The following is a 27,993-nucleotide window of genomic DNA, read 5'->3' on the forward strand; positions in this document are numbered from 1 at the left end:
CCCCCCCCCCCTTAGATCCGCCCCTGGTGAGGTGTGCCCTCATGCTGCTGCACAGTGCCTGTTGGCTTTCGCTGTTTCCAGCTGTTTCCATAGCTGCTGCCTTTTGTATGCTTTCAGGCCCAGGTGATCCATCCATCCCATTCTGTATCTCCCTCCTGCCATGGGTGGTAGGTTCATCACAGCTTGGTAGCATTCTTCTTGAAAATATGTGGGTGGAGAAGGCAGTAGCATCAAGCTCCTGGCTGAGGAAAGTTGGATACTACTCTTGGCTCATTACATCCACCAGGAAGGTGCCCCAGACTCAGACTCAGACTCTTGCAAACATTATTTTTGATCATATGCCTTATACTGCAGGAGCGCGGGACCACCGATGTGCGGTAGGCCAGCCCATGAAAAACACTTCGGCACATCGTTGACGCGTAAACATCATTCCTTCCTAAGTTTTGGAGTAGCATGACTATATGCTTGTGACTGAAAACGACGTGTACACCCTGTTCCAGTCTCCATTGCAGCAGCACTATCCCCATATTCCTTTGGTGCCCAAACAACAGGGGAGTACCCCTTTAGCTGTTTATCACCCCTGAATGCTCCATGAACGTCCTATTTCGTGTGTACTGGTCTTCTCAGGATGCGTAGATTTTCACAAACGCCTGATTTCGGGCATTCATAGTCAACCATGCCAATTCCATTGCACAGTGCTATAGATCAGTATTGTCTTGGACATTTGTGAAATATCGGTCGCATTCATCTTTGCTCTTTAGCCCCTGCATGAGGTTTGGAAAGCTTGCGACTTCATGCTTTGACATCTCCATGACAATATGACATTCCAATGCAGATTGGCGCAGCATAGTCTGCAAACCGAAAGCATCATAGCATGGGAGTGAGCGGTGCTTCCCACCAACAGGGCATCTCTATTTGACGCCGGTGGACGCCGCGCCCGATCATGCTGTCCGTCCGGCTCGTGACCGCCGACCACGCGATGGCCGAGCCGGCGCACGGCTGGGACGCCACCTACTCCGAGTTCCGCGGCCGCCGCGTCACCGCCGTGCCCGTCATCCGCGTGTTCGGCGCCACGCCGGACGGCACCAAGGCGTGCATGCATGTGCACGGCGTGCTGCCGTACTTCTACGTGCCGTTCGACGGCGCCAGCGCGGCGGCGAGCGCGGCGCACCAGCTGGCGGCCGGCCTGGACCGGGCGCTGGCGCTGGCCGCCGGCGGCCGCCAGACGGCGCCACTACACGTCCACAAGGTGGCGCTGGTGGCTGGCATGTAAGTAAGCTCGGACAGGCGCCGGTCGGCCGCGCCTTATCGCTTTCTTCCGGTTATGTTGCTGTCTTCGCCTCGTTTGTCCTTTCGTTTCCTCGAGTCCGTGTGACACTTTGCTCTGCTCTCCGAGTTTCCTCATTTATTTTTTTCTTCTGTCTTCCCTGCTCGTCTCGCGTCTTCCATTCTGACATTTTCATTTTCCATTGGCCTCTACTCATGTCCTCTACTCTATTCTCCGTCCCCCTTTCCTCCTCTTCGTACTCTCGTTTCACCCCTACGCTGTGCTTTGTGGGATTTCCAGGAAAATGGTTCCAACTCAGACCTATAAACTCAACTTTTGTCATTTGTCCGCTCTTCCTGCTGGAGAAGAGGGGTTGGGGCAGGCGACGCCAAATAGCCTCAACAGCCGAGTGCATCATGAAGTCCAATGACGACGACTACGGCTTTTCTCATTTTCTTGAATTGGTCTGAGTGATGGCAGGTTGTGCCTGTTACCTTTTAAGATTACTTTGCAATGTCTTGAACAGATGTTCAATTTCCCAGTTTCAAGCTGAGTTAAAGTGTGGTGGTGGTCCAACTGCTCATGTGTTCTGTTGGCCGTTGTGGGACATATATGCTGATATGTGTTGTTTTCTCTCAGACCATACTATGGATATCACAAGAAAAGTCATTTGTTCTTCAAAGTTTTCCTTTACAACCCAAGGATGGTTTCAAAAGCTGCGGAACTTCTTCAGGTATATAGAGATGTGAGATTTTCCACACCATAGAATTAAACTTTTTATGGAACGTCGTGTGGTTGACTGTTCTCAGGTATGCGCGTCGTCTGCAAACGCATTTCCCGTGATCAACCATGACGCTGCGGTGGTACTCTTATACGGTTTTCTTTTTACGCGTGTGGTCATGTGGATCTGCACAATGACTGTTGTTTTCTATCTCCACCGGCCGTACGCCATCACTAGCGGGCAGGGAACCGATTGACGTGTGTTTATCGTGTTCACAGAGCGGTGCCGTTATGCACCGGTCGTTCCAGCCGCACGAGGTGCACATCCCGTACCTGCTGCAGTTCCTCATCGACTTCAACCTGCAGGGGATGAACCTGCTGCACGTGTCCTCTCACAGGGCTCGCACCGAGGCGGGTGAGTGTGCGGCGCCGCCCAGCTCCACCGGCCTGTCCCAGCCGCCGCCTCTGACCGTGTGCCGGGCCCGCCGCGCTGTGCCTCCCCGGCCTGCTCTGAGCGCGCGCTCGTCCGCAGGGACGGAGGCCTCCGGAGGGTCGGGACTGGCCGCCGTTAGCAGCTGCCAGCTGGAAGTGGACGTGCACGCCTCCCACATCCTGAACCGAACCCAGCTGGCGACGGGTGAGCTGTCAGCTGCCGGCCGTCTGGCTTGGGTGACGTCCGGTCCAGGGGGTGCCGGCCATTGCAGCCGGCAGCCGGTGATCAGGCGGCACGGCATGGCCACGCTGCGGGCTGAAGTGTGGGTCACGCGATGAAATACCAGGGCACAAAGGGCGCCTACATCGCAGCCATAGTTTCCATTTGGCGATGTAGTGTTTCTCTTTGGAGGTGCATCGTTGCGTTACCTTATGTGGACGAAAGCGGCTGGCTCGGCCGATGGGCGCACTGCAGCTCTGTTGAACCCGTGCTGGCGCCCGGCGATGGGCGCTGGCCGGCGACGTCACCCTGCGTCCCGTGGCGCGGCAGAGTCGGGGCTGGGCGCCGGCAACCCGGGCCTGGCGGCCATCTGGCGGGAGGAGAGGGCGCGGCGGCGGCAGGCGGGGGACGGCCGCGACTCGCAGCCGACGCCCGAGCCGCCGGACGGCCGCACCGCCCGCCGGCAGCCCGGCGAGGTTGCCGCCCTGGCCGCGATAGCGGCGCGGCTCGCCGACCAGTCCCAGGTGAGCTGCCCGGACTCACGGACCAGGCGGAGGTGAGCTGGCTGAGACTCACGGACCAGGCGGAGGTGAGCTGGCCCGACTCACGGACCAGGCGGAGGTGAGCTGGCTCCGACTCACGGACCAGGCGGAGGTGAGCTGGTCCGGACTCACGGACCAGGCGGAGGTGAGCTGGCCGACTCACGGACCAGGCGGAGGTGAGCTGGCTGAGACTCACGGACCAGGCGGAGGTGGGCTGGCCTGGACTCAGATTGTTGTTCGGCCAGCTGTCGGACCGCCATGGTCGCTTGGGCCGCAGGCAGCAGTGGGGTTACCTCCAACGTCAATCTCAGGTAACCTGGGTTCCGCTCTCAGCTATCAGGGCGAGATCGTCTCGTAGCGAGCTTCTCCGCATACTTTTCGTTATGTTTTCGTCATCACAGCCGTGGTGGGGTCGATGTCTTTGAACTATTCACGCGACTCACGGTGGCGACAACAGGTGGCGACTCAGGAGGACGCCGGAAGTGAGCTCGAAATAGCGTACGTACCACTGCTCTCACGCGTTTCCTTCTCCTCGCCCTTGCGCCGCCTCACTACCGTTTCCTCCGTCTGCCGTGCCCCGCGCACCGACCGCGGGTCTGTCGTGCCGCCGCCTCAGTTGCACCGCCGGCCGCCAGGTGGAGTCGAGCTCGGCCGGCGCTGGCTCGCAGCTGGACGCGTCGCTGGCGGCCGAGTGCGCCGACGAGTCGGCTTGCCAGCCGGCCAGCTCGCTCGACCTGCCGCCGCTCACGCCGGCGGCCGCCCGATCCCCACACACCTCGCCGCCGCCGTCGCCGCCGCCGCTCGACGACGCCAACGTGGATGAGCGACTGTCCTGGAGCTCTCGCAGCGCGCCGACTCGTCCCTGCCGCGTGAGTACCGCCGCGGCTGCGTGGCCTGCGGTACAATGTGTACTGCTGGCCTGGCTTGAGGTCGTATAGGGACGAATGTAGCGTGCTATTGCTCATATCGTGTATTGTGGGTTGTTCTCCGGTGGTGTTCTCTGGGACTACATCTGTCGGGGTGTGGTATCTCGCGGAGTGCAGGGTGGTGCCGCAGTGTGACACCGTGTCATGCAGTGTAGCGTGAACAGCCCTGCCGACATAGCGTCTGGTTTGCGGTGAAACCGTTGCCACGTAATGCGATGCGGTGCAGCGCGTTGGCAGTGTCGCCCTCGGCGCTAGACTCGCAGCCCTGTTGCGTTACGGTGGTGCGGCGCGGTTCAGCAGCGCGGCGTGGCAACGATCTCGTGACGCGATGTGGCGCGGCCTCGTGACGCGGTGTGGCGCGGCCTCGTGACATGGTGTGGCACGGTCTCGTGACCCGGTGTGGTGCAATCTCGTGACGGAGTGTGGGGCTGTCTCGTGACGTGCGTGTCACGGTCTCGTGACGCGCCGTGGCGCGGTTCTCGTGACCGGTGTGGCGCGTGAGGTGCGGGGCGCGGTGCCCTGTTGCAGTTGACTCGCAGGACGACGCGCTGGCGGCGGCGCTGCTCTGCCTGATGTCGCCGGGCGAGGAGCGTCCGCCGGCCGAGGAGGCGGCCGACCGGGAGGCGCAAGAACGCCGCCGACGAGCTGGAGATGTCACAGGTGGTTCTGGTCACAGCACAGCGACCCCCAGCGGCCCTGGTGAGCTCACGGGCCGCTCCGTCCCTGCTGGGAACGGTCCGAAGGCTTTGCTACACGGCTCGACGACAGCTGGCTCTGGTGAAATGGTGCACTCGTAATCAGACCGTCACGCGCGACAAACCAGTGCAGTTGACGCGCCGCTAAAACCCAGGAGCTAATGATATGGTCGTAATGCTGGAGATAAGTTTACTGCCAGCTCTCAGTTTTCATTGTGCTGTTTCTCTTAGTACGGTGACTGGCTGACATATTCTAATACTTCGTTTGGTCCACTGTGCACGTCGCTTGTGCATGAGTCCGAAATGACCTCAGTGGTCGGCGCACGCTAAAACCCAGGTCATCATTTGTGCAGGTCGGGAGCGGACAGTCCAGAGCCAGGCGGCGACAGGGCCAGCCCAGAGCCAGGCGGCGACAGGGCCAGCCCAGAGCCAGGCGGCGACAGGGCCAGCCCAGAGCCAGGCGGCGACAGGGCCAGCCCAGAGCCAGGCGGCGACAGGACCAGCCCAGAGCCAGGCGGCGGCAGAGCCAACCCAGAGCCAGGCGGTGACGGTCGTGAGCCGGAGGCCGAAGACACAGAGTTCAGCCCACAGTCTTCCGCGGCTGATCAGGGGAACAGCTCATCTGTCGGCCAGGCTCCGGCCTGACGGTTCCTCAGGTGAACAGCGCGTTCGGTGCTGCGCTGGTCACCAGTGATTGCCACGTTGATATGTTGTGCATCTATGATATCCGAATGGCCGGGAGCTGATCATGGCTGGTGCTACAATGTAATCAGTGTTTGAACTCCGAGTCCCTGTGTGTGTGTGTGGTGTGCGTGCGTGCGTTGCGTGCGTGCGTGCGTGTGTGCGTGCATGCGTGCCTGCGTGCGTGCGTGCGTGCGTGGCGTGAGTGCCTCTGACAAGCACAGTCTAACGTGGTCCAGACTCAGCGGCTCCATCAGATCCGTCTACGAAGATATACCGGTGACCCAGCTGGGTGAGGGTGACCCAGCTCACGTGATGCCCCGTGTACCCAGGTGGACCGGCGTCGGTGACGACGAGCCGCGGGCCCCGCATCAGCGGTACCGCCGACCTGGGCACGACCGGGCGTCGCGTGGCTGTGAGCGACGCCGCCGCCGCCGCCCTGAAGCTGCCGCTGGCGGAGGGGGCGTCGGCCGCCGCGCGGGGAGCGTGCGGTGACGGCCGTGGAGAGCACGGCGTACCGGCGCCGAGCCCGCTGAGAAGACAGCTGCCGGTGCCGGGCGCCGACGGACCCTCTGCGGCGAGCAGCTGGCTGGCGCCGCCGCCGCCGCCGCCGCCGCCGCCGCCGCCGTCGGAGGTGGTGACCGAGCGGGGCCGTTCGCGGAGGGCGCGGTGGGCGCGGTGGGCGCGGGCGCGCGGAGTGGTGGCCCGGCTTCGGCACGCTCGGGCGTGTTTGGTGGTGGGGGCGGCGGTCGGCTGCCGTCGGCGGCCGTCGCGAGTGAGCGGGGCGAGGGTCCGTCCCGGCCGCGCTCGGGCACGGGTGTGCAAGGTGAAGGCTCCTCACCGTCGTCTCCTGATCGTAATGCACTGGGTAAAGACTCTCCGTCAGTACTTGCGGGCTCTACCATATCGGGCGGATGCTTGCCTTCTCTCGACAATAAGCTGATTGAGGAAAAGTGCCGGGGGGGAGCAACTGCGGCTCGGCCGCCGTCTAGCAGCGTCCGAGGAGCCTCGTCACGAGAGGACGACTGGTGGCCGAGACGCTTCTCAGGCTGTTCTTCAGGGCCTAAATGAAGCTGGGGAGCTGCGCCCCGACACGGCTGCTGCGGGCGTGTCGCTCTGTGCGCCTCGCGAGGGTGAGGATCCTCGGCGGCGCGGGTCGAACGCCCAGTGCCGGCAGTCCGCTGGCGCTGCTGATTTGGAGTGGGAGTTTGATGGCGTGCTGTGTAGGCCTGACAGTGGGGGTGGCGCAGGTCGCCGTCCCCGTGGCAGTCGCTCCTCATCTGTGTCGGAGGTGGGGCCGCCCGCTCTGGCGGATCTGCACGCCAACCTCCCGGCCGTAGACGAGACACCCTCAAACCACACTGCGCCCGCCCGTTCCGGCCGACCTCCGAAGAAGAGACGCCGCTTTCTTCTGTCGACGAGGAGGCGCAAGCGCGGAACATCTCTGAGCCGTGCGTCAGACGCCGCGAGCGAAACCGCCACCGTCGAGGTGGTGGACCTGGGCGTGGCGTGGCTGGCGCTGGCCGGCGGCATGTGCGAGGCCGACGTGTGGCGGGCGGTCGGAGCTAGGGTGTTGCTGACCCCGGCCGACCGGGCGGCGGCCGACCGGCTCCGACGGACGCCGCAGCTCGCCAGCCCCTCTGGCGACCCGGCGCAGGCCACGGGCGAGCGACGGCCCTGTGCTGAAGGTGCTCCCCTCGTTGATTGTCTGGATTGGAAGAATTCTCGCGACGTGAAGGCAATTTTTGATGCTGGTTTGACACGGAAATCTCGGGAAAGTGCAGGCGACTCCGAAGAGAAACTTCAAATGCAGTTATCAATATCTCGCGCGGTGATAGAGACCAGAAGAGACCGGAAGGATTGCACGGGACTTCTCGTGCGGCATTGGGCTCAAAACGTCCGAATGTATATGACTGCGACGTAACTCCAGAGGTGGTCTGCGCCTCAGAACTTCAGGGAAGTACAAAGTCTACGCAGCGAGTGTTCATCACACTCAAAACGACGTCTCACGCGCGGATTTAAACCCCGTCGTTGTGTTAAAAAGACTCAACGTGAACGCCCTGCCGGTCCTCCCGAAGACAGCGGGCACGAACGACGAAGAAGAAGCTCCCAGTGCCGAGCCGGTGACGCCCCTGGCTCCCGCAGTCCCGACCCCGCGTGAGGCTCCGGATCCGAAGCCGATGGAACAAGCTAAGCCTGACGCGTCGGCGGGCGGCGGGCGGCAGCCCCTCGAAAACCCGCAAGGTGCCGCTGATGATTCCACCTGTCGCCGCAGAAGCGTCCCGCCGCCAGGGCGCTGGCCAGCGACGAGCCGTGGCCACGCAAGAGGGCTCGGGTCAGGGTGACGCCCCGCCGCGCACCCCCCAGGCAGAGCTCGCCGCACTGGAGCGGTGAGAGACGAAGGAGCGCCGAGCGGTGTGCCGGTGGGCGGCGGGTCCCGCGCGTCGCCGGCAGGCATGAACCGGACATCGTGCTGCGCCGGCCCAAGACCAAGTTGGTCTGGGACGGCCACAACTTTGTACTGCCGCCTAGCGAGAGGGCTGCGGCGGTGGCGGGAGGCGGCGCTGAAGGTTCGGCCTCGGTCTCGACCGCGGGGGAGGGGGCCGCCGACGCGGCGCCCTCGCCGGCCCAGTCACCTTCGGCTGGGCCGACCCAACGGTCGGGATTGGGGTCACCTGAAGTGAATGTGACAGGAGGTAGACGGACTAAGGGGCGAAAAGGCAGAACAGGGTGTTCTCCAAGAAAAGCAGCAAGGAAGAGAACTGTACGTGCGAAGAGAGCATCTGGCCGTGACAGCACGGCTGAACGTCATGCGGCGCTCTTCCCTTTCAGTGCTCTGGACGAGTTTCTGCCGCAGCCGGCGACGCCTGATCATGCGCAGGATCCGGCCCTGAATCTGGCGCTGGATCTGGCGCTAGATTCGGCGCTGGATCCTGTGCTGGATCCGGTGCTGGAGCCGGTGATGGAGCTGGCACTGGATCCGACGATGGAGCTGGCGCTGGATCCGGCGCTGGATCTGGCGCTGGAGCCGGCGCTGGAACCCTTCGCAATGGAGCGCCCCTTGATCGGGTGGATGGGCAAGGAGGGTTGGTCGCCCGCCTTCGCCACCGCCGCCGCCGACCTCGCCTTCCCGTGCCGACCTGCTGTCGGACGTGAAACCGATCATCGCTCGGTCGCCGGACGCCCCAGACGCGATGCCTCTGCAGGTGGAGCTGACAGTGCTGTCCTCGCCGCGTAAGGCCGGACCGGAACCGGCCACGGCCGCCTCCGATGCACCTGCGGCCGGCCTAGTGCCGCACCTGTTCGAAGCTGAGTTGTCCGGCGGTTCGGCCGGCAGCGCGGCGACAGGCGCGCCCGGTGCGTCGTCGTCCACCTCTGAGCCGTCGGCTGAGTCGCCGCCGCGCTCGTCTGGCGCGCCGGCTGCCTGCGGTCCTCAGCCACCGGTCATCGGCGTCCCGTCCGCCGCAGGCCGGGCGCCGCGTGGCCGCCGTGCCCCCCAGCCAAGGGTCCGCCGCGTATGTTGTATGGCCTAGTGCCGCCGCCTGGCCCTCTTGGCCGCGGCCCGCCGCTGCCGAACCCCGACTTCTCATCGCCTCCAGCCTACCGCCCCGTCCTGCCGTCGGGCGGGGGAGCGCCGCGCGTCGTCGCCCCACAGCCGGCGCTGGCCGGTGATCAGCCGCCCCTCCCGCCGGTCTCCGCCACCTTTCAGGTGCGGGACCTGGAAGTGATGGTCCGACTGGGCCCGAGGCCCATGGCGTCTGTGCGCCGGCTGGGAGCGCGTACCATCGCACTAACGACAGAGGAGCTCAGAGCTGTGCGGGGCGCGTTGCAAGGGTACCTGAGCAGGCCCGGTCACACGGGTCAGGTCAGGCTGGTACCCCGGCACCGGCCGCCTATGGGCCGCCGCTGCCGCCGCGCTGGGACGCGCCAGACTGGGGCCAAGGGCTCCGCTTCGCGCCCCCGCCGGCGGACGTGGGAGGTGTGAGAGGCTTTTTGTGGAGTCAGCCCAGCAGCGGCGGTGGGCCGCAGCCGTCCGGCCCGCCTTCGGCGCCGCACGTTGCGCTCGGGACCAGGCCGCAGCCGTCGGCGGCGACTTTCGGCCAGGTGCGGACGTACGGACAGCGGCGAACCGACCCGCCACGCCCGTCCAGCCCGGTGGCGTACATGGCGGCGGACAGCACGAGCCCGGCGGTGGGCTCGCGGCCGCGGCGGCGCGCGCGACGCGTCCAACGCTCGCTTTCGCCTTCGCCCGGGCCCGAGCCCGGGCCCGGGCTCACGCCCTCGCCGGAGCGCGACAACGACGAGTCGGCCGACTACGTCTGCCGGGCGGGTGAGGCACGCTCGTCGGCGGTAGGGCTGCGGTCGGTGCGCGGCGCCAAGGTGGCGCGCGGGCGGGCGGGCCACGGACCTGGCGCCGCTGCTGGGTGCCGCCGGGCGAGCAGGCGCCAGAGCCGCGCAGGAGCGACGCCGAGCCGGCGCCACGCCGAGAGCCGGCCGGCGCCAGTCGCGACAGCGCGCCGCCGCCGGCGCAGCGGTCCGCCGGCCGCCCGTCCGGCACCGAGTCGGACGAGGAACCGGCCTCGCTGGGGCTGGGCCCGCCGCCGCCACTGCCGCGGCGGCGGCGGCCGGCGCCGCCTTCGGCCGGGCTAAGCCAGCTGCTGCTGCCGCTGCGCCGGCCGCCCGAGGACAGCATGGCGCGGCTCTCCTACCTCTCCTGCAGCAGCGGCGAGGCGGACGAACGTTCGCCGCCCCGGCCGGCCTCGCCCTCTCAGCCGGGCGCGGCGACAGGTGAGCTGGCGAGCTGCGGCGACGAACTGCCGCCGGCGTGCCTCAGCGGCTGGCGCGGTACTGTTGAGCGAGCTGGCTCTCGTGGACGGAGTGTTTCCTCGCCAGTCATGAGCATTGCTCTTTTATGTGCGTAGAACGAATGTTGTTCATTTCACATGATCCGCGGCGATTATTTCACCCCAGGCGCTACCCATGTCCGGGGAGATTCGTCTGTTACCGAGACTGGCGCTCGAGGGCCGCAGTTACGTCTGCGGATCGTCAGCACCGTTGTCTGCCGCAGGTGAGGTCGACGACGACAGCAGCCACGGTGACACTGCCAGCCCGCCGTGCGGACAAAGGCCGCTGCAGTCGCCCGAGCTCTTCGAGCCGCCTTCCCCGCCGGAGGAGGACGAGGAGGAGGTGCAGGTGCTCTCGCCACCGCCCGGCACGAACGGCGTGCCCGCGCCGAATGCGGCCGCGCTGCGCGTGCGTGCGCCACTCTCGCCGCGGCTGTCCGGGCTCGCGCAGCCCTGGCGGTTCAGTCAGGAGGGCAGTGACGGCGGCCGGCAACAAGTGACACCCGCCAACAGAGGTAGGAGATCCTATGTGGGCCGAGGTCGGGCAGCGCCGGGCCGTGGCGGGAGCATGGCGACTACCGACGCCGGCAGAGGTAGAGGGTCCGCCGCCACCGGTGGTCGGGGCCGGGCAGCGCCGGGCCGTGGGGTAGGCAATACACCCACCGGCGCCGGCAGAGGTAGACGGACCGCCGCCACCGGAGGGGGTAGAGCCCCTACCGCTGAGAGAGGGAGGAGTTCGAACCGTGGCAGATCCGGCAGATGGCTGGTCATCGGAAGTTCGGCCACGACGACCAGCCGAGGACGCGGTAGAGGCCGGGGCTCTCAGCCTCAGCCGTCCCCCGTACCGTTCCTCCCGACGATTAGCCAGATCACGTCTCTGGCGGCGCCGCCGGAGGAGGACGACGACGACCTGATCCTGCTGTTCGATAACTCGCAGCGCCCAGGCGTGGAGGTGGTGGATCTGCAGGACTCCGACGACGAGGAGGAGGGCGCCGGGAATACGGAGCGAGTGCCGTTTGTCGGCAGCCCCGGACTGGGCTCAGGGGAGGGCCCAGGTGAGGACAATTCTGAAGCGGGTACAGAAGATGATCAGGATGTCAGCCCTGAACCCGGCGATGATGATCCAGGCGGCAGTCCCGAGCAAGACTGTGAAGATGACGCAGAAGTGGGCGGTCGTACACCAGACTGTGAGGGCGATCCAGACGTCGGTCAGGAGTTGGACCCCAAGGACGATCAGGTCGTTCGCAGCCCTGAACCCGTCTTCGTGGATATCGCAGACGCCGACAGCCCCGAACTGAGCTGTGATGACATTGTCGATGTCGGTAGCCCGGAGCCAGCCTGCGCTGACGGCCAAGGTGAAGGTGCCGCTGAACCAGTCTCTGGGGACGGCCAAAATACTGCTGAACCGGTCTCTGGGGACGGCCAAAATACTGCTGAACCAGTCTCTGGGGACGGCCAAAATACCGCTGAACCAGTCTCTGGGGACGGCCAAAATACCGCTGAACCAGTCTCTGGGGACGGCCAAAATGTCGGCAGCCCTGAGCCGGCCTGTGGAGAGGACCGAGGCGCCGACAGCCCGGAGCTGGCTCGTGATCGTCGGATCGCGGGCGGCTCGCTCTTCGTTAGCAGTGCGACTCAGGCCAGCGGAGGTCGGACGAGGTCTCCGGCTATAGTGGGCTGAGCTGCCGTTTGTCTGCAGAGGCGCCAGACAGCACGGCCGGCTCTGAGCCGGTCTGTGCAGCTGCCTTGCCGTCGCAGGAGTCCTCAGAGAGCTGCAGACCGGAGCAACAGTCAGGAGAGGTCGCGGGGAGCTTCGGTCTGGCGAGCCGGCCGCAGGAGGCCGGGGAGAGCCCCGGCGTGGACCGTCGGGCAGAGGAGGCCACAGAGAGCTTCGAGCCCGGTCAACAGCCGCAGGAGGCCGGGGAGAGCCCCAGCGTGGACCGTCGGGCAGAGGAGGGCCGCAGAGAGCTTCGAGCCCGGTCAACGGCAGCAGGAGGCCGGCGAGAGCTCCGGCGTGGACCGTGCGCCGGGAGAAGTGGCGCACTGCACTCCGGACCGCCCGACGCTGGAGGAGGCGCCAGGCTCAGGCAGCGCTGATGAGTCGGCCTGGCTGCCGCTCCGCGAGAGCTGTCTGTACGACGAGTCGCTGTCGCCGCCGGACGCTCTGTTCGCCGGTGGCGGCAGCAGCCCCGCCGCTGCTCGCGAGGCGATCCAGTCTGTGTGGGGTGAGGCAGAGGCAGGCCGGTCCCTGCCTTTCGGGACGGGAGCCGTGCAGTATCCGCGGAACGGAGTGGACCCCGGCCAGGCTGGGTGTGCCCAGTCTGGTGCAGGACAGTCCCCTCACAGCCAGCCAACGCCAGGACCGTCCTCTCAAAGACAGTTAGAGATAGGCCGTTCTCCAGGCAATAAGTCGGCTTCAGTTCACCGTTCGCACATTTTTTCTTCGCCATCTCCGCAAGACAGAGTCGGGTCGGCGCAGTCGCTGCACAGCAGTCCCGAGTCGCCGCAGTCGCCCAACATCACCCCTGAGCCTCCGCGGTCCTGCAACAGCGGGGCGGAGTCGGCGCAGTCGCTACACAGCAGTCCCCGAGTCACCGCAGTCGTCCAGCATCAACCCTGAGTCCTCCGCGGCCCTGCCACAGCAGAGCGGAGTCGGCGCCGTCGCTACGCAGCAGTCCCGGGTCACCGCAGTCGTCTAGTATCAACCCTGAGTCTTCGTGGCCCTGCCACAGCAGGGCGGAGTCGGCGCCGTCGCTGCACAGCCCACAGAGCTGCGTGGACGGCGCGAAAGACAGGCGGCGCCCAGAGCAGTCCCGGCGCACCAGTCACGATCTCGGAGGAGCCCTCGCGAGCACGCTCGGGTCAGCCGGCGGTCTCGGGGAGCGGTGTGAGTCCGCCGAGGATGAGTACCCCCCCACTCGGGCCCGGGCAGGTGGCTTACGAGGGCCCCGAGTGCGGCCAGTCCTCGCACAGTCTGCCGGGGCCGGGTCGATCGCCGCACAGCCGGCCCGCGTTGGCCCAGATGTCGGCGCCGTCTCCGCAGCGCCGACCGCGGTCGGGTCGGCCCGAGCGGGGTGGCTCAGAGTCTCAGCAATCGCCTCTCGGGGTGCCGGAGCTGGGGCGGACACCGCGGGGCAGCCCGAGCGGCTCCGCCGGTCAGTTCGGACGGCGGTCGCCTGCCGGGGACATGATCCATGAAGGCGACTCTGCGGTTCTGACGGCGACAGGGGACGCACATTGGGACACGGCGGCAACTGCAGACGAGTTCGGCGCCGTGCCAGCCTCGTCCGGACCGTCACTCGCGCGCGAAGGCCGTCAGGTGGGAGTGGTGACAACGATGTTGACCGTCGGTAGTCCGAATCACACCTCCGACGAGTCGTGCGACATTTTCTGGAACGATTTCGAAGAGGTCCTTCAAGCGGCAGATAGCGAGCACGGAGGTCCTGTGCCGAGGCCTGGAGATCAAATCCAGCCAACATCTGGTGGGCGTCGACCGGACGGCGCGTTGGGTGTGAGCCCCCACACGGCGGGGGAGCCGCATGCGGAACACCAAGGCACGTTCGGCAGCCCGAGGAACCAGGCTGGTCCGCTGCCGGGTCACGGGCTTGTAATGGCGGCGGAGACCGGGCCCTCGTCTGTCGCTAGACGCTTAGTGGAGACTGAGCCGACAGAGGAAGATGAGGCCCTGGATGATGCTGAGCCGTCAGATGAAGTGGAACACTCAGACAAAGGTGGCCCTTCAGACGGAGGTGGCCCTCCAGACGGAGCGGGACCCTCAGACGGAGCGGGACCCTCAGACGGAGCTGGACCCTCAGACGGAGCTGGGCCCTCAGACGGAGCTGGACCCTCAGACGGAGCTGGACCCTCAGGCGGAGCTGGGCCTTCAGACGGAGCTGGATCCTCAGATGGACCGGGGCCCTCAGACGGACCTGTACGCTCAGGTGGAGCTGAATCCCCAGATGGACCTGGGCCCTCAGACGGTCCTGTACGCTCAGATGGAGCTTGGCCCTCAGACGGACCTGTACGCTCAGCTGGAACTGGGCCCTCAGACGGACCTGTATGCTCAGATGGAGCTGGATCCTCAGGTGGACCTGGGCCCTCAGACGGACCTGTACCCTCAGATGGAATTGGGCCCTCAGACGGACCTGCACTCTTAGTTGGAGCTGGATCGTCAGATGGAGCTGGGTCCTCAGACGGAACTGAACGATCAAATGGTGAGCGATCGTGTGAAGCAAGATATTCAGCCGGGGCTGGGTCGTCAGAAGGAACTGGACCCTCAGATGAAACTGTGCCACCAGAAGTCCTGCCCTCAGACGGAGCTGAACCATCAGGCGAAGAAGGGGCCTCGGGCGGAGCCGGAGATGCGCCCAGAAATGCTCCATCTGATACAGCTGAACGCTCGGTCGCGTGTGGACCGTCAGGTGGAGCGAGATTAAACGACCCGGATTTTCCGATGTCGCTTGAAGGCCCCTCCTTTCGAGAAAAGCTGACGAATGCGGAGGTAGCTGTGACGTCACACGTGGCTGGGGAGGCGGCAGCCGAGTGTAACGATCTGGGCGGTGAGAACGCAGAGATCGGACGAGCTTTTATGTCCGTTGTTCTGCTTCGTTTCTGTTTGGAGTATTTGCTTCGCCTCCATCCGGATCCCTCACACGTCCCCCAACCCACCAGCGAAGCACTGCCGGACGCGTCGAGTGGCGTCAGCCAGGCGCTTCCAGGACGGCTGGGTTGTTCGTCCAAGCCGAGTCACGCTGCAGGCACGGCGGAAGCCGGTCATGGGACAGGAGCGTCGGAGCGAGACGAGAGCGTGAGGCCGATTGAGTCGGGCTATCAGACGAGGCCATCCGACTCGGGAGGTCAGGGGCAAATCGTCTGGCCCGGGAGACCAAACGAGACCGAATGATGAGTCCGGGTACCAGACAAGGCCTTCTCCAGTGAGCGTCCGGTCCGCCGCCGGGGGACCGGCCGCTGGTCCGCTATCGGCGGACCAGCCCGGGCGCGGGGGCGGCGGTCCGTCGGCAGGCGGCGCGGACGGCGGCCGCGGCCCCGTCCGGCTGCTGCTGCCGGCGCCGCCGTCCCCGGCCGCCGTGCGGGCGTCGCTGCCGGCGGTGCCAAGCCGCGCGGTGCTGGGCGCCGGCCGCGCCGCACCGCTGGAGCCGTTCGAGGGTGTGTGCGCCGCCAGCGGGCTGCGCCACTGGCGCACGGTGGCGGCGGCCGGCGCCGCCGAGCCTGCCGACGTGACGGCGCTTGTGGCCGCGCTGGAGGAGCGCGCCACGTGCGCGCGCCTGGCCGGCCGCGGCCACTGCACTCTGACCCCGGCCCGGCCTCCGCCCAGCTGCCGCAGCGTGCGCGCCTGGCTGAGCGGCCGCCGCCGCCCCCGGCACCGCGTCGACTCGTCCAGCGACAGCGGCAGCAGCGCCAGTGAGGAGGAGCTAGAGCAGGGGCAACGCAGCGGCGGCCGGCCGGCGGTCCGACCAGCGCCAGCACCCCGTTGACGGCGGTGGCGCCCGAGTCGCTGCCGGCTTCGCTCGGTCTCACGCCCGTGACTGGCGTGCGGCGGACGGCGTCGTACGGTCGCGTGACGTCCCTGCTCACCCCCGTCAGCCGGCGGCCGGCTAAGCGACGGCGCGTGGGCCGAGCCGAGCCGTCGCCGGACGCGCGGCCTGAGACGCCTACGGGCGGGACGACCGACGGTGGACCGCGACGCTGGCTGGAGCGTATCCCAGAACGGACAGAGGCAGGGGCAGGCACCCTCTAGGGTCGGCCAGGGGGCGCCGGGTAGCGCCAGTTCGCCGTTGCCGGCGCCGGGCGGGAAGGCGCCGGACAGTCGGCCGGCCAGCTCTGAGGAGCCGCAGTCGGATGACGTGGCGGCGGTGCTGGCACGGGACCGCACCACCTTGGTCAGTCCGGCGCCGGCGCCGCGGGACCCGGCCGGCGCCTCGCCGCTGGAGCCGTCCCTGCTCGTCAGTCCGTCGTACGGCCTCCAACGGGCCAACAGCGCCGACAACACGTACGGATTCAAGCTGGACTGGGATAACCTGCAGGACGCCCAGTGTTCGCATGAGGTGAGGCGGGTGATTTAAGGTGGCCGTAATGATGTTTAGTTGGGCTGTGGTCGACCACTTGTGTTTAATTTATTTTTGGCTTGTCCTCGCCGTTGAGAGCTAATCCAATCAAAACGATGCCCATAGATAAGACGGTAGCATTAGCCGTATTCCTTGGAAAAACCAAGAGAAATGAGATATAGTTAGGTTGATATTTGGGCAACATGCCTTTCTCGAAACAAGGCAGAAGTAAATTCAAAATTGCCTGCCGACGATCCTACTCGATTTTTGAGGTTTTTTTAAACAGCGAGCCACAGTTTTTACAGAACACCATTACGCAGGGGATAAAACAAAGAGCAACTTGCCAGCCATTGCCAAGATACAGTGCCTATCTAAGGATTGGAATACCCGGACATACGTCTACATGCAAACGAATTCAAGCAAATAGGCATCTCGCAGCACACTTCATTCGAATATGCAAGCGAGCTAAACTAAACAGGCATCACAAATGGCGCACCAAGTATGCAAATAATTTCAATTTAACAGGCGGCGCACATCACGCGTCGGGCATCACTTACACATATGAACGACTAAGCTAGCACACATCACGCATAGAGGCACATATCACGTTCGCGTAATTGGCCATGATGATCCCTGTATGTTAAGATTTGGTCGCCGACTTTTTATAAGAATAGTTTCCTGTCTGGGTGGTCCTGTGCTCTGTAGATGACTTTGAGCTCTAAAAGGGGCATGGGATCCACACTTTCCTCGATTTCAGCCTGAGCGTGTTTTGCCAAGAAATGGTCACCAGAAGGGGTATTCCCTGTTTTGTTTTTAGCGTCTCGCAGGTATTCATTATATCTCAAACGAATAGCGCGCATGGACTCCCCGACATAGACTATATCCCTCCCATGTCTTTTCACATAGTTTGCACTTAATTTCGTAAACTACGTTTTTTGCGTGCAAACCCCTCGAAACCCAGAATTGCATAAGTGAGACCTGTTGCCACCCGGGCACTGAGCCTTCGAGATGGAAGATTTCACCAGATAATTTCTAAGGTTTTTGTCGTTTTTCCAAGCTCTGCGTATGTGCAGTTTTGATTTTTTAACAATGTGTTCGGTTTTCCAAAGCAAATGTTCATCTATGTAAGGTAGCGTTAAGAATCCATCTCCCGATAGGACGTGTTCGCGCCTCCTATCACCCATCCCCCCGCGCTCTGGACTTTTTTACTTTTAACATTCTACCTAAAAGCTGCGGAGAATATCCGTTGCCCAACAGCAAAGCCCATACTTTGTTTATGCTCTTTCTTTCTTTTTCACTACGTGATGAGTTCTTTAGAGCCCTATGGAACATTGTTCCGTGGGGTTCATCGGCAGGTAATCTTGAATTCACTTCTGCTGTTGTTCCAAGAAAGGCATGTTGCCGAAATATCAACCTAGCTTTATCTCCACTCTCCTGGTTTTTCCGAGGAATAAGGCTAATACTACTGTCTTATCTATGTGACTAATGTTCCTCGCTAATGCACTGAACAAGTTACGTAATTTTAAAGCCATGTCTACTGCGTGAATAAACCATTTTGGCGATTTATGACAACTTAACTTCACGCACGGGTCGTATCCTCATTTGACGATTGATGCTTTCCTAACCAACCTTTACGTTGGTTCCTTTCCACTGCGTTTCATGTCATGAACATACGAGCGCTGTTGACTCGTGTCGGTTGTGGACTAATGGGTTTGCCCTATGCGTATAGGTTCTGTTTTCGATGGATCAGTTCTGAAGCTCGTCCCGCCGCTGGCCGGCCAGCCGTGTGATGGCAGCAGACGTGACAGGCCCGTCCGTGTTTTCAGTATCAATACCTGACCTGCCTGAGCCTGGAGGTGCACGCCGTGACCCGCGGTGACCTGCTCCCTGACCCGGAGCACGATCCGGTGGCCGCCGTGTTCTACCACCTGACGGACGATGTGCCGGAGAACTGGCGACGGCCCCGTCAGGACCTCCGGTGCGGCCGCTGGCCGGGCGTGCGCCCGACAGCGCGGAGAGATGGTCTCGAATCTCGGGTCGAAGGGCCGGGCCCGAGCTGGGTCCGTTGCAGCAGGGCTCCAGGACGCCTTCTGGCCTGGAGGACCCTGTGGCCCCGCTCCGTTGGTCAGGCGAAGGGTGTTCAATGTTTAGAGGTGTGGACCTCAGCTCTGCCGCGCGCACCTTGGAATCGGGTTTTCCTTAGTATACTTCTGTTGTAGTTTGTGTGCAGAAACGTTCATCCGGTCACGTTTTCTGCTCTGCTGATACCTCCTTCACACCCACGGTTGTCTCGTATTCTCAGCAAATGATTGTGCTCTCGGAGCCCTTTACGCAGCCGCCCGTCCTTCCTTCGCGTGCTTGTCTGTGCCGTGCCCTGCTGTCTTTGCCCGTTTTTGTGCGCGCGGCAGCATTGCTGAGGCGTCACATGTCACATCACCTATTGGGGCGTCAAATATCACATCACCTACTGAGGCGTCACATGTCACATCACCTACTGAGACGTCACATATCACATCACCTGCTAAGACGTCAATGTCACATCACCTGCTGAGGCGTCACATGCCACATCACCTGCTGAGGCGTCACATGTCATCACCTGCTGAGGCGTCACGTATCACATCACCTGCTGAGGGCGTCGCATGTCACGTCACCTTCTGAGGCGTCTCATATCACATCACCTGCTAATGTGTCACATGTCACATCACCTGCTGAGGCTTCACATGTCACATCACCTGCTGAGACGTCACATGTCACGTCACCTACTGAGGCGTCGCATGTCACACCACCTACAGAGGCGTCACATATCACATCACCTGCTGAGGCTTCACATGCCACATCACCTGTTGAGGCTTCACATGTCACATCACCTGCTGAGGCTTTACATGCCACATCGCCTGCTGAGGCTTCACATGTCACATCACCTGCTGACGCTTCATGTTACCTGTCCGCCGGCAGGCTGTATCGTGGTCGACGCGCCGTCCGTAGTGTCTGAATCGACCGGTAGGCGGCGCCACCTGCTGCAGGCGGCCGGCCTGCCCGGCCTCGCCGTGCGGTACGTCGCCGACGAGCCGGCCCTGCTGCAGGCGCTGATCGATCTGGTCAGCGGCACCGATCCGGATATCCTGCTGGGCTGGGAGGTTAGTGTCACCCGAGGGTCTCGCCCGAGGCCCTCACTTGAGGTCCTCACCCTAGGCCCTCACTCGAGGTCCCCACCTGAGGCTCCCGCCCGAGACCACCCGAGGCCCTCACCCGAGGCCCTCACCCGAGGCCCTCACCTGAGGCCCTCACCCGAGGCCCGCGCTTCGGAAGAAAGTGCGAGCCCGGTCGCAGTCGGGGCTTCTTACGAGAATAGTCTCCAGGGGTACATTTGTGTACTTCGTTGAGAATGAGCCAAGCCGGCACATCGTTGCGTATGTACAAAGCGGCGAGGTCGCGATACATGCACATGTCATCCAGCCGTGATGTGTTCACTCTTTGTTATGGGAGTGCGGCCGACGGGGACATTCTGGGACGCCGGGAACACGCCTTTGTCAAACAAAGCATCACAATATTTCACTTGTTTTGTTCGAGACGACAAATACCTGAAAAATGTATTGATAGTCGTGCGGTAAGATGGCAATGCCATTTAACCGGGAATCTGGACGGCTTTTGCGAGCGAAGGATGGTTCACCGGACGCACTGTTGGGTTGGGAAACCAGAGTGGCCCAGATGATCCAGCGGCCGTCCAGGTGTGATCTGCCGCCTATGCCTAATACTGCCGGTCGGAGTATTTGCTGACGCGAGCGAAGGATGGTTCACCGGGCGCGACTGTTGGGTTGGGAAACCAGCGTGGCCCAGATGGTCCAGCGGCCGTCCAGGTGTGATCTGCCGCTGCGGTCGGAGTATTTGCTGACATCATTCATGTAAGCAGTCTTCATTATCAGCCGCATGTGATGGTCATGATCAGCGATAAACGAATCAAGCAACTAAACCAGCTCAGTCATTCTGTGTGCGACAGGCACAACGGCTGCGCCCGATCCTAACATGATACCAACCTGTGGGCGAAGCCGGGTGTTGCGACTGTCGCCGCTCTGTCAGTCGCCGCAGCCCGTGTCGATGTGTGGCAGGTGCAGCAGCTGTCCTGGGGCTACCTGCTGGAGCGCGCCGAGTGTCTGGGCCGGCCGCTGGTGACGTCCCTGTCGCGGCTGCCCGAGTGCCAGCGCGCCTCGCGCGCCGCTGCCGACTCGGACCCGTACGGCTCGGAGCACACCTCCGAGATCCACCTGGCCGGCCGGGTGGTGCTGAACGTGTGGCGTCTGCTGCGGCATGAGGTTCGTCGGTGGCGCCTCCGCCAAACTGCGCAAGCTGTGAGCGCTCGTTGCGTTTTCCTATTTCTGCTAGGCTAGCGTCATGTTTAATGCCTGTAGCGGAGGTCGAATTGGAAGACCATCTTCCGGTTCCCATGTGTACACAATCGGTACGTGTCTTAGCATAATTGTTGCGGACGCCACTAAAGACGCTCGTTGCATTACGTTCTTCTATTATTGGCCGCTGTGCGTGTTGCAGGTGGCGCTGTACAGCTACACGTTTGAGAACATCGCTTACCAGGTGCTGCACCAGCGGCTGCCCGAGTTTAGCTTCCGGCAGCTGACCGAGTGGTGGCAGCACCCGTCCGCCGTCAACAAGTGAGCCAACGAGGTTATCATTCCTTGCCTGTGTGCCATCGTCCAGGATGCCTAGATATCGGGGCTAGATCTACTCCTGGCAGGGAAAGCCAGGGGATCCTCAGCGTTCAGGCTGGCGGTGCTGACTCCTTGGATTCCCTAGACTTGGATCGATTCCGCAGGCCCTCGTGGGCACGGGACCTCCGTCCCGCGTCCGGACGGTCGCTCCTCGAGTTGCCGCGGTGTCCAGCGCACAGATACGCCCCCGCTGCGGACCGGGCGTGACTGGCCGTTGCGTGTTCGTGATCAGGTGGCGGGTGGTCGAGTACTACGGCCTCCGCAGCCGGGGCACGCTGCAGATCCTGGGGCGGCTCGACATCATCGGCCGCACGGCCGAGCTGGCCAGGGTGTTCGGCATCCAGTTCTTCGACGTCATCTCCCGCGGCTCGCAGGTCGGTCGGGTGACGTCGCCTGCCGCGGCGAACGGGCCCGTGCGATGACGCCAGCTCTCGGGCAGGTCAGGGCGCCCAGCCTGGCTCAGTAGTTGTCCTCACGGCAGTCGTCCTGGACCAAAAACAAATGGACATAAGTATTGACAAATGAACTACTGTCGTGTGAAATCAGCCAAACTTCATTAAAAAAAGCTCGGGTTGTTTTTGTGTCGTACAGATGAATGGCGCTCAATCTGCCCTCATTTTTAATCACCCTCCGCCTTAGCTGCTGATGAGGCCCTAATGAGCCTTGTGACCCCATTCACTGGCGTGCCAGCGCGCCTCGGCCTCAGCGCGGCCACATGAGACCTGGCGCCGGTTGCAGTTCCGCGTCGAGTCGATGATGCTGCGGCTGGCCAAGCCGCGCAACTTCGTGCCCGTCTCGCCGTCTGTGCAGCAGCGAGCGGCGGCTCGGGCGCCCGAGTGTGTGCAGCTCATTCTGGAGCCCGAGTCCAAGTGAGAGCGCACAGAGCGTAGAGCGCATTTCATGAGCTGGTGAAACTGCTCCTGAGGCCGTGGGTGGACGAAGGGCATCGCCGAGGAATGCCAGTGTCGGAGTTGTATTCAGGCGTCGCCTCTGAGCGGCAAAGCGATCTTTGCATCTCCCAAATGAGCGGTCGGTGCCGTTGCGAAGCATGAAGTTGCATGTCAGCGAAATGGGTAACGCCCGAAGCATCAGTGGTTGGATGTAAACGTCCCATAAATATCTCGTCATTCGTACTGCAGGAAAGAAAAGCAAGCAAATGGCGTGGATTTGTGGACGACAGGAGCAAAGGAGACTGCCAACCAGTAGCTGAATGTGTTACATTACCTTTGTCCACATGTTTGTGATTGTCGTGTCCTGACTTTGGGCCTCAGCGCTTTGATAGGCGTTGTCGAGTTACATACGCGTGCCGTTTCCGACACCGGTTGTGTGCGCGGTCGTGGGGCTGTCGGTGGTGCAGCTGCGTACAAACACCTGGTCACTGTGGCTGGCTGCAGGATGTACGTGGATCCCGTGGTGGTACTGGACTTCCAGAGCCTCTACCCGTCCATGATCATCGCCTACAACTACTGCTTCTCGACCTGTCTGGGACGCGTGGAGCACCTCGGACAGTGAGTCTGGTCGGGGACTAAGAAGCGGCTTGTTAAGTGAAGGTTACGTTCTGTGTTTCTCCCCTTTATTTGTGACTTACGGTAGCAAACTACGGGACAGTACGGGAACCACATGCACGACCTCCACCGAATAATGTTCCCCTCAACGCCCCGTCCTTCTGCCCCGCTTACGTGTGTGGGGGGAGGGGGCCTGCTGTTGTAGGCGCGCATCTGGTTCGGGCGCGCGTGCGGCGCCGGGCGCTCACCTGCCGACGCTGCGCGCAGGCGGGGCGCGTTCCCGCTGGGCTGTACAGCCCTGCAAGTGCCGCCGCCGCTGCTGGCGCGCCTGCTGGCCCGGGACCAGCTGCACGTGTCGCCGAGCGGCGTCGCCTTCGTCACGGCTGACGTGCGCCGCGGCGTGCTGCCCGACATGCTGGCTGAGATCCTCGGCACGCGCATCATGGTGAGGCGCGCCGCGTCGGCACCGACGACGGCGCCGTCAGCCGGTGCCGGGTGGCCTCCGGTTGGCTCTGATCGGAAGCCTCGGTCGTCCGACAGACGGGTGACAGACGTCTGACTGACGCCGTCAGCGCTGGCCCATCCGGCTGTGCTCTGACATAAAGCTTGTGGCTGTGCAGAGTCCTCACGCTCGTCGCCAGGTGCTCGGGCGCTGCGGGAGCGTTACTCGATGAGTGGAGGTGACGGGTACTGACGTAGACGTGCGACTGCAGGTGAAGAAGGCCATGAAGGCCAACAAGGACAATCCGTCGGTGAGGCGCCTGCTCGACTTCAAGCAGCTGGGTCTGAAGCTGATCGCCAACGTAACGTACGGCTACACCTCGGCCAACTTCAGCGGCCGCATGCCTTGTATCGAGGTCAGTCTTGTACCACTCCGACTTGCTGTTGGGCTGTCTTCTCAGGCCCACAGCAATGTTCATGCCTGAGAGGGCGGCTGTCCGAATCTGCCCACCTCGTCCCTAGCCGTATGCGTACGTTTGAAGCCCGGTTTTTGTCCTTGCTGCAGTGTATGGCGCTGTGCCGCGTTTCGTGCCGCATCTCAGTTTTTGTCTTGCTGTGCTCTGTCGTGCCCAGTGTTTGTGATGTCGCCTGCTGTCCAACGCTCAGATAGCGTCTGTTGTTCTCTCGCGGCGATCTTGTTCCTGTCGCTCCCCTTGTTTCCGCAGTCCGTTGTCCCCCCCCCCCCCCGTGGCCAGGAACGCACGCACGCACGCACGCACGCACGCACGCACGCACGCACGCACGCAATCAATCTCCTTCGCTGGCTGTTTGTGTGTGTATGTATGTGTGCGCGTGCGTGAGTGCGCGTGTGCATGTACGTGTGTGTGTGATGTGACACACACATCGCCCGCGCTGACAGTGTCCTGCGAGGGCCGGTGCCGTCCCCGACAGTGGGCCGATGATTGTGTCGGCTGCCACCAGGTGGGGGACAGCGTGGTCAGCAAGGGCCGCGAGACGCTGGAGCGAGCCATCCGCACCATCGAGTCCCGGCCAGAGTGGGCCGCCAGGGTGGTGTACGGCGACACCGACTCCCTCTTCATACTGCTCAAGGTGAGGGCCAGGGTGGTGTGCGGCGACACCGACTCCCTCTTCATGCTGCTCAAGGTGAGGGCCAGGGTGGTGTACGGCGACACCGACCCCCTCTTCATACTGCTCAAGGTGAGGGCCAGGGTGGTGTACGGCGACACCGACTCCCTCTTCTTCATACTGCTCAAGGTGAGAGTCGGGGGGGGGGGGGGGGGTCAGGAAGGTTATGGTGGCACAAACTCCTCTTTATGCTTTTGAAGGTGACGGTTGCATGCATTATTCCCGTGCGTTAGTTCTTTTCTGGTGAACTGCGTGATGTCAGAGCAGGCAGCTTGATGGCACCTCGCGCCCATTGCACAAAGATGCAGTTCACTGCATTGCGGCCTGACCTACAGTTTAGCGCGTTATTTTGCCACGAAACCACAACGTGCTGTATCTTCTGCCGCCGGCTATCGCGCGCACGGGGTTCACAGATCTAGCACCCGATCGTGGGGTCACGGTCACCGGTCACGTGGCGCTGTTGAGTGTCAGCTGCGCCGCCTCCCATGCGGGCGGGCCGGACAGCGCCGGCCGAGCCCGGCGACGTCCGCTCACCGCGCTGCCGGCCTGTGGCGGCAGGGCCGGACCCGCGCCCAGGCGTTCGAGCTGGGCGCCGAAATGGCGGCCGCCGTCACCGCCGACAACCCCGACCCGGTCAAGCTCAAGTTCGAGAAGGTCTACCAGCCGTGCATTTTACAGGTGGGCTGGGGGCCGGCGCTGGGCTGCGGTCGGGTGGGCGTCCGTGGCTGCCTCCGCGTCACGCCCGGCTGCCAGCCGTGGCTTGGACATGGTGTGCAGGCCAAGATGTGGATGGCTGTCTCCAGGTTATGTGTATGCATGCCCATTCTTACTGTTAGTATGCAGCGACCAAACGCGGGCCGCCTAGCGTCCCCGGTGAATTGACGAACCTCGGTTTCGCTATGGCCCCTGAGCGCTAACATGTCTCGGCAGTCGCTTGCGCTCCGTAAAATGGTGCGCAACGACGTAGGTTGCGTTCTTTTCGAAAAGATAAAGGATAATTTTATCCGTTCTGCCCGGTCGTGACCTCGGTTGTGCTGTTTCAACTGCTGGCGGTGGCGCATGACATTAACCCGCGCGGTCGCCATGTGCCTCAGACCAAGAAGCGGTACGTGGGCTTTATGTACGAGACGCCCGACCAGCAGGAGCCCGTGTACGACGCCAAGGGCATCGAGACCGTCCGGCGAGATGGCTGTCCAGCCGTTGCCAAGGTAATTGCCGCCCTCGCAGAGCACGTCCTGCAGGAGTTTTGGCAAGTCTCATCCAGCCGCCGCCACTGAAGCCCGGTTGGTCTCGTGACTGGTGAAGTTGGTGTGGGAGTAAGTGTCTAATCTCGCGTCACTTCGTGCGAGAGGTCCAAAACGCCACCGCTGCTAACGCTCTCTCCGCCATCTGGCTCTCCCGCTGACCTGCGGTGTCCGTGGACCTCGGGGGCCATTGGCGACGTTATCATTCGGTGGATGTGATTCGCGTTCCTAGTGTCCGTCGCTGACGGGATCACGATACGCGGCCACTATGGCAGACTGGGGGCCATGGGACGCTCAAACAACATGATAAGTACTTACCGCCAGCCAGGTTCCCCCGCCGGTTCTGGGAGAGTGACCTTGGTGAAGTGACATTTGAGTCGATCGGAATCGAGCGCCCGTCACGCGGCGCTCCCGTTGGCGGGATGACTGAGGTGTTTTTTGCTGAGCCGCCACGTGCACCTGTCGGCCGCTGGGCAAACACACTGCCTCGCTCCGACCGGCGCCTGGCCCGTCCCGACCTCGCCTCGCCGCCTGCTCGCCTCCTTCTCCCCACCTGTCTGTTTCTCCGCCTGCCCGCCTCGTTGCCTGCTCGCCTGCTCGCCTCCCCGCCTGCTTGCCTTTCCGCTTGCTCGCCTCCCCTCCCCACCCGCCTGTTTCTCCGCCTGCCCGCCTCGTTGCCTGCTCGCCTGCTCGCCTGCCCGCCCCCTGAACGGAGCCGACGCGCCGGCAGATCCTGGAGAAGTCGCTGCGCCTGCTCTTCACCAGCCACGACCTGGGCGCCGTGCGCGGCTACGTGACGCGCCAGTTCGAGAAGCTGCACCGGGGCGCCGTCAGTGTGACCGACCTGACGTTCGCGCGCGAGTACCGCGGCCGCGCCAGCTACCGGCCGACCGCCTGCGTGCCGGCGCTGCGCATCGCCGAGTACGTCGCTGGCGGGCTGACGTCACGCGCCGCCGACGTGACGTCAGGCTCTGGAGTCACGGCCGCAGGCTCTGGGGGCCGCCCGCGCCCCGTACTCGCTTGTGCTGTCAGGGTTCGGCCCTGCTTTCGGGAGTTCAGCACGTAGATGCCGTCCTTGCATGCAGGGGTCCCCACTCACTGGGTGCCGGTCTCCAAGGAGCACTGCCGTGCATTGGATCGTCGTGAGTCTTCAGGCGCCAATTGTTTTGCACCCGAAGTGTAAGTACGTGCAGGTCTTCAGTCGCGTTAAGGGTGTAGAGGAGTCAGAACTAGGATTGCCATGAGCTGCACACCATGTGAGTTTATTTATCCTTTTTACACTGTGTGGATATTCCTGGTTGTCATTTTACCGGTATCTAAGGTTATGGCATTGAAATAGCGTAACAAACGAGTACCACAGTGTCTTAGATAGAGAGTCGACTCATACGGTCGTGCTCGGCCGTCACGTCCGCCCGTCCTGGCCGGGTCCCGTGTGACGCTCCGTCCCGTGCCCGCCAGCCGCCAGGTGCGAGCCGACCGGCGCGCCGAGCCGCGCGTGGGCCAGCGCGTGCCGTACGTGGTGGTGTACGGCGCGCCGGGCCTGCCGCTGATCCAGCTGGTGCGCTCGCCAGCCGAGCTGCTGGCCGACCCGGCGCTGCGGCCCAACGCCGAGTACTACGTGAGCCGGGCGGTGGCGCCGCCGCTGCAGCGCTGCCTGGGTCTGCTCGGCGTGGACGTGCTGGCCTGGTACGCCAGCGTGCCGCGTCTGCTGCGCTTGGCGCCGCCGTCGGCCGCCGCCGCCGCCACCACCATCTCGCGCTTCTTCGCCGGCCGCAGCTGCGCCGTGTGTGCGCGTGCCAGCGGCCGGCCGGTGTGCGCCGCGTGCGCCGGCCGGCCGCTGCGCACCCGGCTGGAGCTGGCCGAGACGCTGCGGCGCCGGGAGCGGGCGGCCGCCGCCGCTAGGACGGTGAGGGCCGCGCGGGACGCGCTGTGCGTCTCACGCGACAGCCTCGCACGGGACCCACTCATAGCCACCAGCTGGTGACCAGAGCTCCGATCTCACACATTTCCCGCACCCTCCGGGCCTCAGGCGCATCGTTGGCTCCCTTATCAACATTTAATCTATTGCAGATCGGAGGTCTTTGCGCTTGTTATAGGCCTACCGATTGCTTTTTCCATCTTAGTGGGTTCGTTGGGCCAGCTTAGTATTGTGCCTGTAAGACGTTTGTTGTGGTGAAAAGCTGACCACGAGTAGCTCATGTGTTTAGGAATCTTTGCATCCGGCATTTAGAGCCCGCCTAGCTTAAATCACTGCTGACTGTGCTTGCGGTGGGATTTCGTAACCGACGTGTTTGAGCATGGATGTAGTCCTGCGTCTGCTTTGGACACCAGCACTTGCTTCCTGCGGCTCGTCTGTTTGCCGGGACACTGACCATTCCGTGGCTCTCCGGGCAGGTGTGCGCCAGCTGCTTGGGCCAGCCGGCGGCGGCGCCCATCGCCTGCGTCTCGCTCGACTGTCCGGTGCTGTGGGGCCGCGTGGCGGCCGACCGGGCGGCGGAGGCGGCGCCGCACCTCCGACAGGTGCTGGAGTCGCTGACGGCCTAG

At 63.4% G+C, this 27,993-nt stretch overlaps 2 protein-coding genes across 2 annotated transcripts; both read left to right on the top strand.

Annotated features, from left to right (window-relative positions):
* The first annotated feature begins 979 nt into the window (after nucleotides 1-979).
* Nucleotides 980-27,993, top strand: LOC119100064 (DNA polymerase zeta catalytic subunit). Its single transcript, XM_037223179.1, has 30 exons — nucleotides 980-1,269; nucleotides 1,907-2,000; nucleotides 2,267-2,402; nucleotides 2,520-2,624; nucleotides 2,970-3,001; nucleotides 6,973-7,034; nucleotides 7,938-8,001; nucleotides 8,365-8,628; nucleotides 9,193-9,243; nucleotides 9,588-9,813; nucleotides 10,552-10,690; nucleotides 11,192-11,382; nucleotides 11,654-11,901; nucleotides 13,999-14,412; nucleotides 16,054-16,392; nucleotides 18,219-18,357; nucleotides 19,348-19,529; nucleotides 20,499-20,702; nucleotides 20,938-21,056; nucleotides 21,346-21,487; nucleotides 21,852-21,982; nucleotides 22,508-22,621; nucleotides 22,886-23,063; nucleotides 23,332-23,475; nucleotides 24,041-24,169; nucleotides 24,764-24,883; nucleotides 25,300-25,413; nucleotides 26,180-26,370; nucleotides 26,908-27,232; nucleotides 27,844-27,993. The coding sequence occupies exons 1-30, from the start codon at nucleotides 980-982 to the stop codon at nucleotides 27,991-27,993; spliced, it is 5,037 nt and encodes a 1,678-aa protein (XP_037079074.1).
* On the top strand, nucleotides 13,344-14,857 carry LOC119101708 (putative G-protein coupled receptor 152). Its single transcript, XM_037225124.1, has 2 exons — nucleotides 13,344-14,412; nucleotides 14,521-14,857. Exons 1-2 carry the CDS (start codon nucleotides 14,005-14,007, stop codon nucleotides 14,761-14,763), a joined length of 651 nt encoding a protein of 216 aa, XP_037081019.1. The 5' UTR covers nucleotides 13,344-14,004; the 3' UTR covers nucleotides 14,764-14,857.

Source organism: Pollicipes pollicipes, unplaced genomic scaffold (assembly GCF_011947565.3).
Source record: "Pollicipes pollicipes isolate AB1234 unplaced genomic scaffold, Ppol_2.1 Scaffold_4881;HRSCAF=5763_pilon_pilon_pilon, whole genome shotgun sequence".
In the NCBI taxonomy this organism is placed as follows: Eukaryota; Metazoa; Arthropoda; class Thecostraca; order Pollicipedomorpha; family Pollicipedidae; genus Pollicipes; species Pollicipes pollicipes.